The sequence below is a fragment of the Mobula hypostoma genome, chromosome 1, assembly GCF_963921235.1.
Source record: "Mobula hypostoma chromosome 1, sMobHyp1.1, whole genome shotgun sequence".
Lineage (NCBI taxonomy): Eukaryota > Metazoa > Chordata > Chondrichthyes > Myliobatiformes > Myliobatidae > Mobula > Mobula hypostoma.
Window position 1 is genome coordinate 197187118 of NC_086097.1, and position 12524 is coordinate 197199641.

At 40.2% G+C, this 12524-nt stretch overlaps 1 protein-coding gene across 7 annotated transcripts in view; it reads left to right on the forward strand.

Moving 5' to 3' along the window:
• Window positions 1-296: 296 nt before the first annotated feature.
• trappc9 (trafficking protein particle complex subunit 9) overlaps window positions 297-12524 on the forward strand; it is a 749291-nt gene continuing 737063 nt past the window's right edge. For 2 of the 7 annotated variants that reach the window (XM_063062827.1, XM_063062881.1), the window contains exons 1-2: window positions 297-544; window positions 6793-7393. In XM_063062827.1, coding sequence (XP_062918897.1) covers window positions 6810-7393 — 584 coding nt within the window. In that variant the 5' untranslated portion in view covers window positions 297-544; window positions 6793-6809. Of the gene's footprint in view, window positions 545-794; window positions 996-1942; window positions 2032-3721; window positions 3934-6792; window positions 7394-12524 lie in introns of those variants that run through there. The other 5 variants (XM_063062835.1, XM_063062851.1, XM_063062844.1 and 2 more) reach the window with 5 other exon arrangements.

Sequence of the window (12524 nt, forward strand, 5' to 3'; positions counted from 1 at the left end):
GTAAAGCCAGAGGGACTGGAAAGGAAATGCATCTAATCCTCGAACAGCATCAAATCATTGCAACGTACAGTAAGTCCTCTATCAATATATATAGACTTTTCCCGCCTGGACTCAACATCTTTTTCTGTGATTTAAAGGAACGATTTTTGCAGTTGCCTTCCCTCCCCGTTACGTTGACAGCGGCGGCCGAGGGCCGCAGCTGATCACCCGAAGACGTCATCACTGCTTTGACATTGACGCGTTTCATGTGGGGCGGAGACAGAGAGAATCTGGCGAGCCCGCCGTGCGCGAGCTTGACCTACAACGTCAGCCTTTCTCCGAACCTTGCGGCTGAACGCGATATTGAACGACAGGTGTACGCGCGAGACTGGTCGAGCACGAGCCGGTGGAGTCCGAATGTGATGGCATGAGCCTGCGGACCAATTAAAATCATTCGCAACAAAAGGACAACGACTTCCTTACTCGCGCATCGGGTTACTTCCCAGTCAAACTTCTGGTAGCGGTTGCGTACCTCTCTCTCGTCGGCTTTCCCTGCTGCCGGAGGGTATTGTGTTTAATTCATGTACTGTGAAGCAATTAATGTGGAAAAGAACGGTGTACGTTAACGGGAGGCATCAGAGGATTATTCATGTTAGATATGCAACGTTACGCGACTGAGGTCGCGAAAATGTTGGAAATCTCAGAGGGTTTTTGTTACTGACGTGGATGGGAATATCTAGTTATACATGGACATTTAACACTGAAAAAGACGAGAGTTTATTGTATTTAACTCCTCTTAAACTGGTGTTACCTGTTGTTACATCAGTGATATGCCCAGAGTCGATTGGTTGAGTCTGCACGGCCAGTGGAGTGTTCCTACCTGGAGTGTATTGGTGCAGCTCGGGCCTTGTGTATTTCCTGGTTTCTCGGTTTTACTGCAAGGCGAACTTGGGTTACATTTTATTGCAGGAGTATTAATTATTTCGGGCTTTAAACAGGAAAGTGGGCTTTTCATGGTAAACATATAAAAATAACTCATTTTATGAATTGTGCGTCTAATTTTGCAAAGTGGAATTTTTCCAGCTTGGAGCAATGTTTGCTCATGCAGAGTAAAGTACTATCAATGCAGTAAAACTTCTGTTTGCAAAAAAATATAATATCAAATAAAGGTAACTTTCCATTGAAATCTGATTTTAAAATAAGCCGTTTTTCAACAAGAATGAAGTAATTTTAGGTTACAGATTTATATCACAAATTAGTGAGAAAATGTGAGTTGGGATATTTGCGATTTGCATGAAACATTTTTTTCTTTTTCTCACCTACTTTTATTTTCTGATGCTATCCTCAGTTCATGTAATTCAAACTTCTGATTCCTGGTAATCTTGCAAAGGTCAAGTTGGGCAGGAAAATGATTGGATGAAAAGATTACCTGAGCCTGTTGCTTTTTTTAAAGATCATTTTATCAAATGAGTTTGTTACTTATCAACACCAGTAGCATATCAACACGTGAAATTTACCAATGTTTCTAATCTGGTAGTTTAATAATTTAATATGTTTATCAAAAGACTCATTTACTATTAAATTAAAAAAAATAATTTTTAATTTATAGTTGACTTGATAGTTTTGCTTTTCATACTTCGAGTTCAGGGCTTTATACATCCTACTCTAGCTTGGACCATGCTATTTGGGTCAATGCAGTAAGGAAGAACTGTGCTGTGGGGAAGTGTTTTTTTTAGATAAAATATTAAACAAAGGTCTTAGTTGTTTCCTTTGGGGAGATGTGGAAGATTTTATGGCATCTTTTAAAGAAGTGTAGAAGTTTGGCCAGCAAATGTTAGTTGGTTAGTTTTCTAGTTAATAGTTTATCTCAATAAAAGTAATTAAAACAGTAGGTGGTTATATTTATCAAGGGATTCATTTACATCTAATTGCCTAAAAAGAATTTTCCCTTTTTTTTGACCAGAGCCTCTATTTCTAGCCATCTAGGGTTCCCTGAACTTGGTATCTGCACCCTTCACCCTAACAGGAGCATACTGCCTCTTGATTCTTGAGGTAATTCTTTTAAAAGCCTTTAACTTGTCAAATGTTCTTGGCCTTTAACTAGAATCATCTACTCAAACCCAGCGAGAATCTGCATAATGTCCTTAAAGTTGGCCCTGTTGCAGTTCAGGATATTTTAGCTGGGAATATTAAATGTCCATGTTTAAGTAGGGCTTTCATCCTGTACAATAGTTGATATAAGTAAAAGATAGGTCTGATCACTGATCATATGTCTGCCCCCTTTTGCCAACTTTGCACCTTCTTTTATCATTTAATTTTTCCTGCCTTCCCTAATATTGCAGATTTGTCCTTTCTCTTCTCTGCCCTTCTCTGTTCTCCACCCTCTGCTTCCCACCCCACTATTTAACCCTTTGCATAAGTTATGTACCTGCAAACACTTTTGCAGTTGTGTTACTTCAACCATTTGGTTCTGGAACGAACCAGCAAAACCCAAATAACTACAATTTGGCAGCACTATGACTACTTTACATTAAATTGGGCTGTTTATTTGTTCTAATTGTTTACTTGCAAAAATTGTTTATAATTTAATGTTTTTCTTGTAAATGCTTATCTCATTATGTGCCTGTGATGTTGCTACAAGTAATTTTTTTAAATGCACCTGGCCGTACATGCTTCTGACAGTAAATTCAACTTATATTTTTGAAAGCGCATCAATAGTGCAAGTTTTCCTTCAAATAGTACTGTATGATCGTTTACAACCCACCGATTGGGGAGACTGGACTGCATATTCTAAGTTTGTGTCATGTGCAGAAGTTCCTCAGTAATCATAATGCTTAAATGAATGAAATTTAAATCCATTATCTTCTGACTTGCAGCTGAACCAAGGCTTACATTGTTATTGTGGAAAATGTTTTGAATGTCTTAAAATATATTGCATGTAAGACTTGAACTTCAACTGCAGCTTCTAACCTGACAGTGTCTCAACTCTACACTTCCTGCTTTTATCTGTAGCCCAAGATCCACACACAGGATTGTCTTGGTGGACCCTTTGCCTCTAACTGTTCATGCTCTATTGAAGTTGTCCTGTCGTACCTTGACTCTATCCTGTTCCCTTGTCCAGAGATTTCCACTGACATCCTCAGATTTTGATAACTTCTGATTTCCTAGCCCCCACTACTGGTAAGCTTCATTTAGATGTCCATCCTCTGCTGGGAATATTACTGTAAATATTTCATTATTACCCTTGTTTATTTCCACCAGCTGCATCTCCTCCTTCCTACTTTTTCTGCCTTTTACAGGGTCATCCCTTCCATTCTCAGAATCACAACCAGGTTTAATATCATTGGTATGTCATGAAATTTGTTTTGCTCCGTGGTTCACTCATCTGACACCTGGCACTTTCTGCTGCAATTGCAGAAGGTGTAACACTTTTCCTTATACCTCCACACTCATCACTATCCAGGGAACGAAACAGCCCTTTCAGGTGAGGTAAGGATTCATGTGAACTGGCTCCAATCTCATCTATTGCATTTGGTGCTTCCAATGTGGTCACCTTTATATCCACAAGACACACAGGCTTTCCCCCTCCCGTATCTGGATCCAGTGCCATCTGTCATTCACTTCTCCCCTAATGGTTCCCATTCTCACATTTTTAATTTATCAGATTTTCGTACTGGCAGTCTTTTGCATACCTCCCATCAATTTCAACACAAAATTCTGACGTAGATGTTTCTCTCCATAGATGCTGGTTGTTGCTTTTAAAAATTGACCATCCTACTTGCTATCGAGGAAGGAACGAGATGTGAACTTCAACATTAGCAGAGGCCTCACGTTATTGTTATTAGAGCTTTATTGTCATTGCTCAGGATAATAAAATTGCAGTGCTGGTCCATTCAGTGCAAAACAGCAGACTGGCAATTCAATTACTAACAACACTGACTAAAGTTAAAATAAGTAAGTTATTTAGAATTACATGCAAGTCAAAACTGAATCTAAAAACAATTCTAAAATTAAAAGAAAGTGGCTGCCCCATTAAGTATTGCATATGCCTGTTATAAAATACAATGATTAAATATAAAATAACATTAAGAATTAAAGCTAAAAATTTCAAAAAAACAAAGAGCTCTGAAATCAAGGGAAGGTAGCAGCCCCATTTATACCCAAGTATTGCATATGACCATGTATTGCACTTAGAGATTATCTATAGTGCCTGTGGATTTTCGGTGGGTGGGGGGCATTGTTCAGTTACATGACAGCCCTGGGAAAAAGCTTGTTTTTCAGTTTGGATGTCTATATAGAGATGTTTCTGTATCTCCTGCCAGATGGTAGGAGGTTGAACAGATGATTACTGGGTTAGGATGAGTCTATCATGATAGACATGATAGAGGTGTACAGACACGATAGAAGTGTACAAGATAATAAGAGGAATAGATAGCGTGGATAGCCAGCGCCTCTTCCCCAGGGCACCACTGCTCAATACAAGAGGACATGGCTTTAAGGTAAGGGGTGGGAAGTTCAAGGGGGATATTAGAGGAAGGTTTTTTACTCAGAGAGTGGTTGGTGCGTGGAATGCACTGGCTGAGTCAGTGGTGGAGGCATATACACTAGTGAAGTTTAAGAGACTACTAGACAGGTATATGGAGGAATCTAAGGTGGGGGCTTATATGGGAGGCAGGGTTTGAGAGTCGGCACAACATTGTGGGCCGAAGGGCCTGTACTGTGCTGTACTATTCTATGTTCTATGATGTGAGCCTGCCGTAGACAACGTGAAGTTGTAATTTCCATATCTGGTAGTTGTTGTCCAAATGATGTTCTGTGCAGTCCTGATCACTTGCTGAAGTGCTTTTTGGTTGATCTTGTTGCAGATAGTGTACCGTACTGTCATGCAGCAGGTCAGTATGCTGTTAGTCACATATCGGTAGAAGTTTAACAGCAGCTTTTGGGGCAGATTTGCTCTCTTTAAACTCCTAAGATGGTGTAGGTGCTGTTGAGCCTTCCCTACTATCAAGGAGGTGTTGGTTCTCTAAGAGCTCCTCTGTGATGTTCACTCCTGAAAACTTAAAGCTGGAGACCCTTTACACAGCTTCACCAGTTATGAATAATGGAGTTTGTTTATACCACCTTGATTTCCTAAAGTGGATAATAATTTCTTTGTTTTTTTTTGATGTTGAGTGAAATGTTATGCTTATTACGCCTTTCAGATGTTTCTGCACCTCCTCACAATATGTGGTTTAGTTGTTAAGTGTAATCAATTTATTCACTGTGGCCTTGTTTGCATATTTGATGATGGAGTTGGTGACCTAGGCAGGGTACAGTCATTGGCTCAGTATACATACCTGTGGTGCACTAGTGTTCAGGGTCTGGGAGGATGATGTGTATTTGCCTAATCTCACTGTCTGGTTGTGAATGGTAAGAAAGTCCAGAATCTGGTTTTGAATTGATATATTGAGTCCCAGATTGTATAGTTTAACAGTCAACTTGTGGGGAAGTATGATGTTGAAAGCAGAACTATAGTCAATACAAAGCATCCTAGTCTAGGTGTCTTCATGTTCCTTGTGTTCTAGTATAATGTGGAGAGCGATGGAGATGGATCCTTGGCTGATCTGTTTGCCTTATTGGTGCTGGTCCAGAAGAGCAGGGATGGCATTCTTAATGTGGGAAATAAGCAGTCTCTCCAGGTACTTGCAGGCTATTGGGGTGAGTGCAATCGGGCTGTAGTCGTTGAGGCATGTTCCCGTTGATTGCTTTGATGGTTGATATTTTGAAGCATGCAGAGATCACAGAAAGGGACAGAGAGAGGTTATAGATTTCGGTTAAAAACCTCTGCTGGCCGGTCAGTGCAGTCTGAGGAACTGCCCAGGGATGCTGGCTGGTTCAGCTGCTCTGTGAGCACTGACGCTGTAGGGAGTATGTTATACCTTCGTGTGCTTAGTGTCCGTGCTGTGTCCTCATCACTGGTTCACTGTTGGCCCTGTCAAACTGAGCAAAGGAGTTGTTTAGCTTCTTGGCTAGTGTGGCTTCACTGTTTGCAGGGCAGGAGATCTTTTCTGTATTGTCAGTGATGGACCTGATGCCTTACCATATATGTCAGAGATTTGGTGATTTTATTGGAGTGTGTATCTGTTGTTTGTATCTGTACTTGGCGGGTTTAATGCCTCTTATGGTTTGACCTGTCCATATGCTGCAGCATCCCTAGATCTGCTAGCAACATCCTGAGCCCTGAGCAGATTCCGGACTTTGTTGTTCATCCGTGGCTTCTGATTCAGGAATGCATGGATGTTTTTGTTGCTGATGGCATTGTCTACACAGGATATGATATAGTAGTGCATGACCTTTGTGATGTATTCCTCCAAATCAACTCCCAAATAGGCATTGCTTGGCATACATACGGGTTCCAGTCTGTGCTCAAAGCACGACTGAAGCCATGAGACAGCTCCCTCAGGCCGCTTAAAATAGTGATATTTTTAAGATGTTGTTGGGTGGTAATGCTTTTAAATTTTTCATTCAGCTTTTTAAATGATGAGATAAAACTTGGTTATCTCTACCTGTTTTTCCAGGACATGGAAATTACTTTGCAGAGATTACAAAAAAATAATAGATAATTAAAGTTCTACAAATATAAAATTCAACTACTTTAACTTGAGTTAACTTCCTATAAGTGAGCAGTTGTGCAATTTGTTTTAACTCTTTGAAAAGAAATATTCCTCCTTGATTATCCAAATAGTTCACCATAAAAATGGATTTTTGTTTGTTGAAGATAGAAAGCCTCAAACATTGAAGAGCAATCATGAATTTTTGTTTTCATTTAACCAGATTTCATTTGATGGAGAATGAGTGTCCCTGACTACATGCAATGTGCGGAAGATCATCAGAGTCTTTTGGTTATTGTCCAGCCTGTGGGAATTGTACCAGAAGAACAGTTCTTCAAGATATACAAGAAAATTGCCACTGCCAATCAGATTAATCTTCAAGATTCTCAGAGAGTTTTGTACATTCGTTACAGGCACCATTATCCACCTGAAAACAATGAATGGGGAGACTTTCAGACTCATCGAAAAGTTGTGGGGTTGATAGCTGTTACTGAATGCAGTAACACAAAGGATTGGCCTCAGACTTCAGAGAAATTCCATTTACAGAAAGAAATTTATGGTTCTACATTATATGATTCACGTTTGTTTGTCTTTGGGCTGCAGGGAGAAATAGCTGAACAACCTCGCACTGATGTTTCTTTTTATCCTAATTATGAAGAGTGCGAAACTATAGAAAAGAAAGTGGAAGACTTCATTGAATCTTTATTTATTGTTTTGGAATCCAAACGACTCGACAGAGCAACAGATAAATCGGGAGATAAAGTTCAATTATTGTGTGTGCCATTTGAAAAGAAAGATTTTGTGGGCCTAGATACAGATAGTAGGTGAGTGATATATTTATATATATATATATATATATATATTTTGAAGTTAGTGCATTGTTGGCAAGGCTTGAGCTCTAATGTCCTTTCTACACATCAGGAAGCTTTTAATTCAGAAGCTTTTTAATTAAGTGCTTTTAATTCATTCATATCTTTCACATATGGCATCAGTCTTTTCCATTTTCAAAATGTTAAAATATTGAAAATGGAGAAAAAATTATTGTTAGTTTAATAAATAGAATTCTCTGCTGTTTTTGTCAGCAGACATGGAGGTGTGATTGATACTCTTGCAGTATTGATACCACAGTTACAAATTATTCTACATTATACTTGCATAACTTTTGTTTGTGTCAAAATGTTACTTTGGAGACAAATGGGTAATGTGGAAGTTTTGAATTAGTTTTGTGCAACTTGTTTGAAATGTTTTGCACACGAGTAGGAATAGCATGTTGAATCTGTTATGCCATTCATTGAGATCATGACTAATCTATCTTAGTGGCATTGTTTCCTACACTATTCACCAATCCTGTTATTTCTGTAACATTGCAGAAAACTACCAATCTCTGTTTTAAATGAATTCTGACTGAACTTCCACAGTCCATAAGACATATGGCGTAATTCTACTCCTTTGGCCCATCGAGTCTGTCTGCTATTTTCTCATGGTTGATCCATTTCCCTCTCAACCCCACTTTCTTCCCTTCTAACCTTTCACACCCTGACTAATCAAGGACCTATCAACCTCTGCCGTAAGTACACCCAATGACCTGGCCTTAACAGCCGCCTGTGCCAATTATAGAGTTATAGTCAAATTGGATTGCTAAAAGGCAGTTTGAGAAGGACATTGCTGATAATGTTAAGATTGACCCCCAAGAGATTTTTCTCAATACTTCAGGAAAAGTAAAGTCAAGAAGGAAGTTATGTGTATTAGGAATAATAGTGGGGTGATCAATTATGCAGAGGACATAGCAGATACCCTCAACTCGCATTTTGCTGAAGTATTCACTTGAGAAAATATTAGCAATATGCCAGTAAGTGTAGAGAAAAATGTTGTTTTTCTTTCTTACTTAACTTGGAGATCTTAGAAAGTGAGGTCCTGCTTCAGCTGAAAAGGCTGAAAGTTAAGAGGTCTGTGATTAGAGTTGAAAAATACACGTGGACTGAGATGTTAACTGTCCTGCGCTATCACCAGTGGGATCATCAGTTGATCTGCCACCTGTCTTCAGGAGTACAAACCTCTAACTGGCATTTTTTTCAAAAGTCATTGAAGTATGTTGATATCCCTAAAGATGAAATTGGCTAATGTTGTCCTGGTATGTAAGAAGGGTGACTGCATTCACCTTGGTAACTACAGACCAGTATGTTTAATGTGTATCATGGGTAAGATACTAGAAATATAGATACAGAAAGAGATGGACAAGCAGCTGATAAGAACAGGTGTGTTAGCAGAAAGCTGGCATGGGTTCAGAAAGGGCAAATCATGTTTTACTGATATGCTGGAGTTTTAGAAACATAGAAAATCTATGGCACAATACAGGCCCTTTGGCCCACAATACTGTACCAAACATGTACTTACTTTAGAAATTACCTAGGGTTACCCATAGCCCTATATTTTTTTCTAAGCTCCATGTACCTGTCCAGGAGTTTCTTAAAAGACCCTATCGTATCTGCATCCACCACTGTTGCCAGCAGCCCATTCCATGCACTAATTTAATGAAGAGGCAACTAAAATTTGTGATAACAATAGAGTGGTTGACTTTCAGAAGACCTTTGACAAGGTACTCCACAAGAGGTTAGTAATCAAATGACAGGAGGTAGGGATTCAGGGTAAGGCTGAATTGGCTCAAGAACAGAAAATGAGTTATGGTGAGAGGATCATTTTCACACAAGTTGCCAAGTGGGGTTCTGCAGGGATCAGTTTTGGGACTGCTGCTTTTTAAATTTGCATTAATGATTTGGGTAAGCACATAAATTAATAAACTTCGCAGATGACGCAAAATTAGTGGGATGAGCTGATGACATTCAGGTAGCTGAATCAATACAGTTAGATCTAAACAAAATCCAGATGTGGGCAGATAAATGGCAGATGAAAGTTAATGTAAGTAAATGTAAAATACTCCATGTAGGAAATAAAAATATTAGATAAATATGCAATATTGATTCTTGAGTTAGAAAGTGCACTGTATTTGGACATTCTGGTAGACTCATCACTATCAACAGCTAGACAATGCACAGAAGCAACTAGGAAGGCAAATAAAATGCTGGGCTGTATAATACACTCAGTGGAGTTCAAGTCTAGAGGTGTTCTGTTTAAGCTATAATGCCATGTGCGGCCACACCTTGAGTACTGTGTATGATATTGATCTCCATATTTTGAGGGATGTGAAGGACTGGAGAGAGTTCAGAGAAAGGCGACAGTACTCATTCCAGGTCTCCATTGTATGAGCTATGAAGAAAGACTGAAAGAATTAAACCTCCTTAACCTAAGTAGATATAGAATGAGAGGAGACATAATAGAAGTGTTCAGAATCATTTATGGTATAAGTAACGCAAACACAAGGAAATCTGCAGATGCTGGAATTTCAAGCAACACACATAAAAATTGCTGGTGAACGCAGCTGCTGCCTGGCCTGCTATAGGAAGAGGTACAGTCAGTGTTTCGGGCCAAGACCCTCACCACCATTCAGGGCCCCAGACAGTCCTCCCAGGAGAGGCAACACTTCACCTGTGAGTCGGCTGGGGTGATATACGGCGTCCGGTGCTCCCGATGCGGCCTTCTATATATTGGTGAGACCCGACGCAGGCTGGGAGACTATTTCGCTGAACACCTACGCTCTGTCCGCCAGAGAAAGCAGGATCTCCCAGTGGCCACATATTTTAATTCCACATCCCATTCCCATTCTGACATGTCTATCCACGGCCTCTTCTACTGTAAAGATGAAGCCACACTCAGGTTGGAGGAACAACACCTTATATTCTGTCTGGGTAGCCTCCAACCTGATGGCATGAACATTGACTTCTCTAACTTCCATTAATGCCCCACCTTCCCTTTGTACTCCATCCGTTATTTATTTATTTAATATATAAATTAAAAAAAAATTTTCTCTCTCTCCTTTTTCTCCCTCTGTCCCTCTCACTATACTCCTTGCCCAGCCTCTGGGCTCCCACCACCCCCCCACCTTTCTTTCTCCCTGGGCTTCCCGTCCCATGATCCTCTCATATCCTTTTTGCCAATCAACTTTCCAGCTCTTGGCTCCATCCCTCCCCCTCCTATCATTTTGGATCTCCCCCTCCCCTTCCCCACTTTCAAATCTCTTACCATCCCTTCTTTCAGTTAGTCCTGACGAAGGGTCTCGGCCGGAAATGTCGACTGTACCTCTTCCTATAGATGCTGCCTGGCCTGCTGCGTTCACCAACAATTTTTATGTGTGTTGTATGGTATGAGTAGGATGGATGCCAGCTGGTACTTCAAAATCAATTCATCAGGGAAGATATGGGCCCATAGGTTGAGACTGAAGGGAGATTTCAGACTAAAGAAGCATTTCTTTACACAGCAAGTTGTATTCACATGGAACAAACTACCTAGTTGTGTAGTTGAGAGTAGTATCTTTAGAGATTTTCAAATCTAAACTCAATAGTTATTTCAACACACTATGTGAATAGGAATTTGGCAAGCTTTGTTGAGCCAAGTGGCCTGTTTTTGTCAAAAGACTTTTGAATGTTCTGTTCTGAGTTTGTGCCTTCTGATCTTGGACTCCCCCCACCATAGGAAACATCCTTCGCATCCACTCTATCTAGGCCTGAAAATGTTCAATAGGTTTTAATAAATGCGCCCCCCACCCCCCACCATTCTTCTACATTCCAGTGATTAAAGGCTCTGAGCCATCAATTGCTCATGTGATAAGTCTTTCATTCCCGGAAACATTCTCGTGAACCTCCTCTCTAGTGCCTTATAAAGCCTCAACATCGTATACTTTCTTTTACATCTAGTCCTCTCAAAATGAATGCTAACATTTTATTTGCCTTCCTCACCACCATCTCAACCAGCAAGTGAACCTTTAGGGACTATTCCCCCAAGTATCTCAGTGCCTTTGCACCTTGAATTTTTGAATTTTCTCCCTTTTTTGAAAATAGTCTATGCTTTTATTCCTTCTAACAATGTGTATGACTGTACACTTCCTGACACTGTATTCCATCTGCCACTTCTTTTCCTATTCTCCTAATCTGCATATATCCCTCTGTAGCTTTTCTGCTTCCTTAACACTACCTGTTCCTCCACCTATCTTCGCATCAGCTACAATCTTGGGCATGAAGCTATTAATTCTGTCATCTAAATCATCGACCTGCAATGTAAAAAGAAGTGGTCCCTATACCAACCCCTGCAAAACACCACTAATCACTGGTCGTCAACCAGAAAAGGCCCCTTTGTTTCTACTCTTTGCTTCCTAGCCAGTTGTCCAGTCTTCTATCTATGCTTGTATCTTTCTTCTAATGCCACGGGCTCTTGTTAAGCAGCCTCATGCGGCATATTGTCAAAGGCCTTCTGAAAATCTAAGTACACAGCAACCACCGACTCTCCTTTGTCCATCCTTCTTGATATTTCCTCAAAGAATTCCAGAAGATTTATTAGGCAAGATTTTCCCTTGAGGAAACGTGCTGACTTTGGCCTCTTTTATCATGTGCCTCTAAGTACCCTAAAACCATATCTTTAACAATCAACTCCGACATCTTCCCAACCACTGAGGACAAGCTAACTGGGCTATGATTTCCTTTCTTCTGCCTCCCTCTGCTTCTTGAAGTGGCAATTGCAATTTTCCAGTCTTCCGGAACAATGCCAGAATACAATGCAATGCATAATAATGGAGGGAAATAGCTGTATTACAGTAAGTATATTATAGGTAAGTAATACAAAAATAAAAACGTAGTGAGATAGTGTTCATGGGTTCAATATCCATTCAGAAATTAATGGCAGGGGGAAAGAAACTTTTCCTGATTCATTGAGTGTGTGTCTTCAGGCTCCTGTACGTCCTTCCTGGTGGTAGCAATGTGAACAGAGCATGTCCTGAGTGATGGGGCCTTAACGATGGATGCTGCCTTTGAGGTATCGCTCCTTGAAGATGTCCTGGATACTATGGAG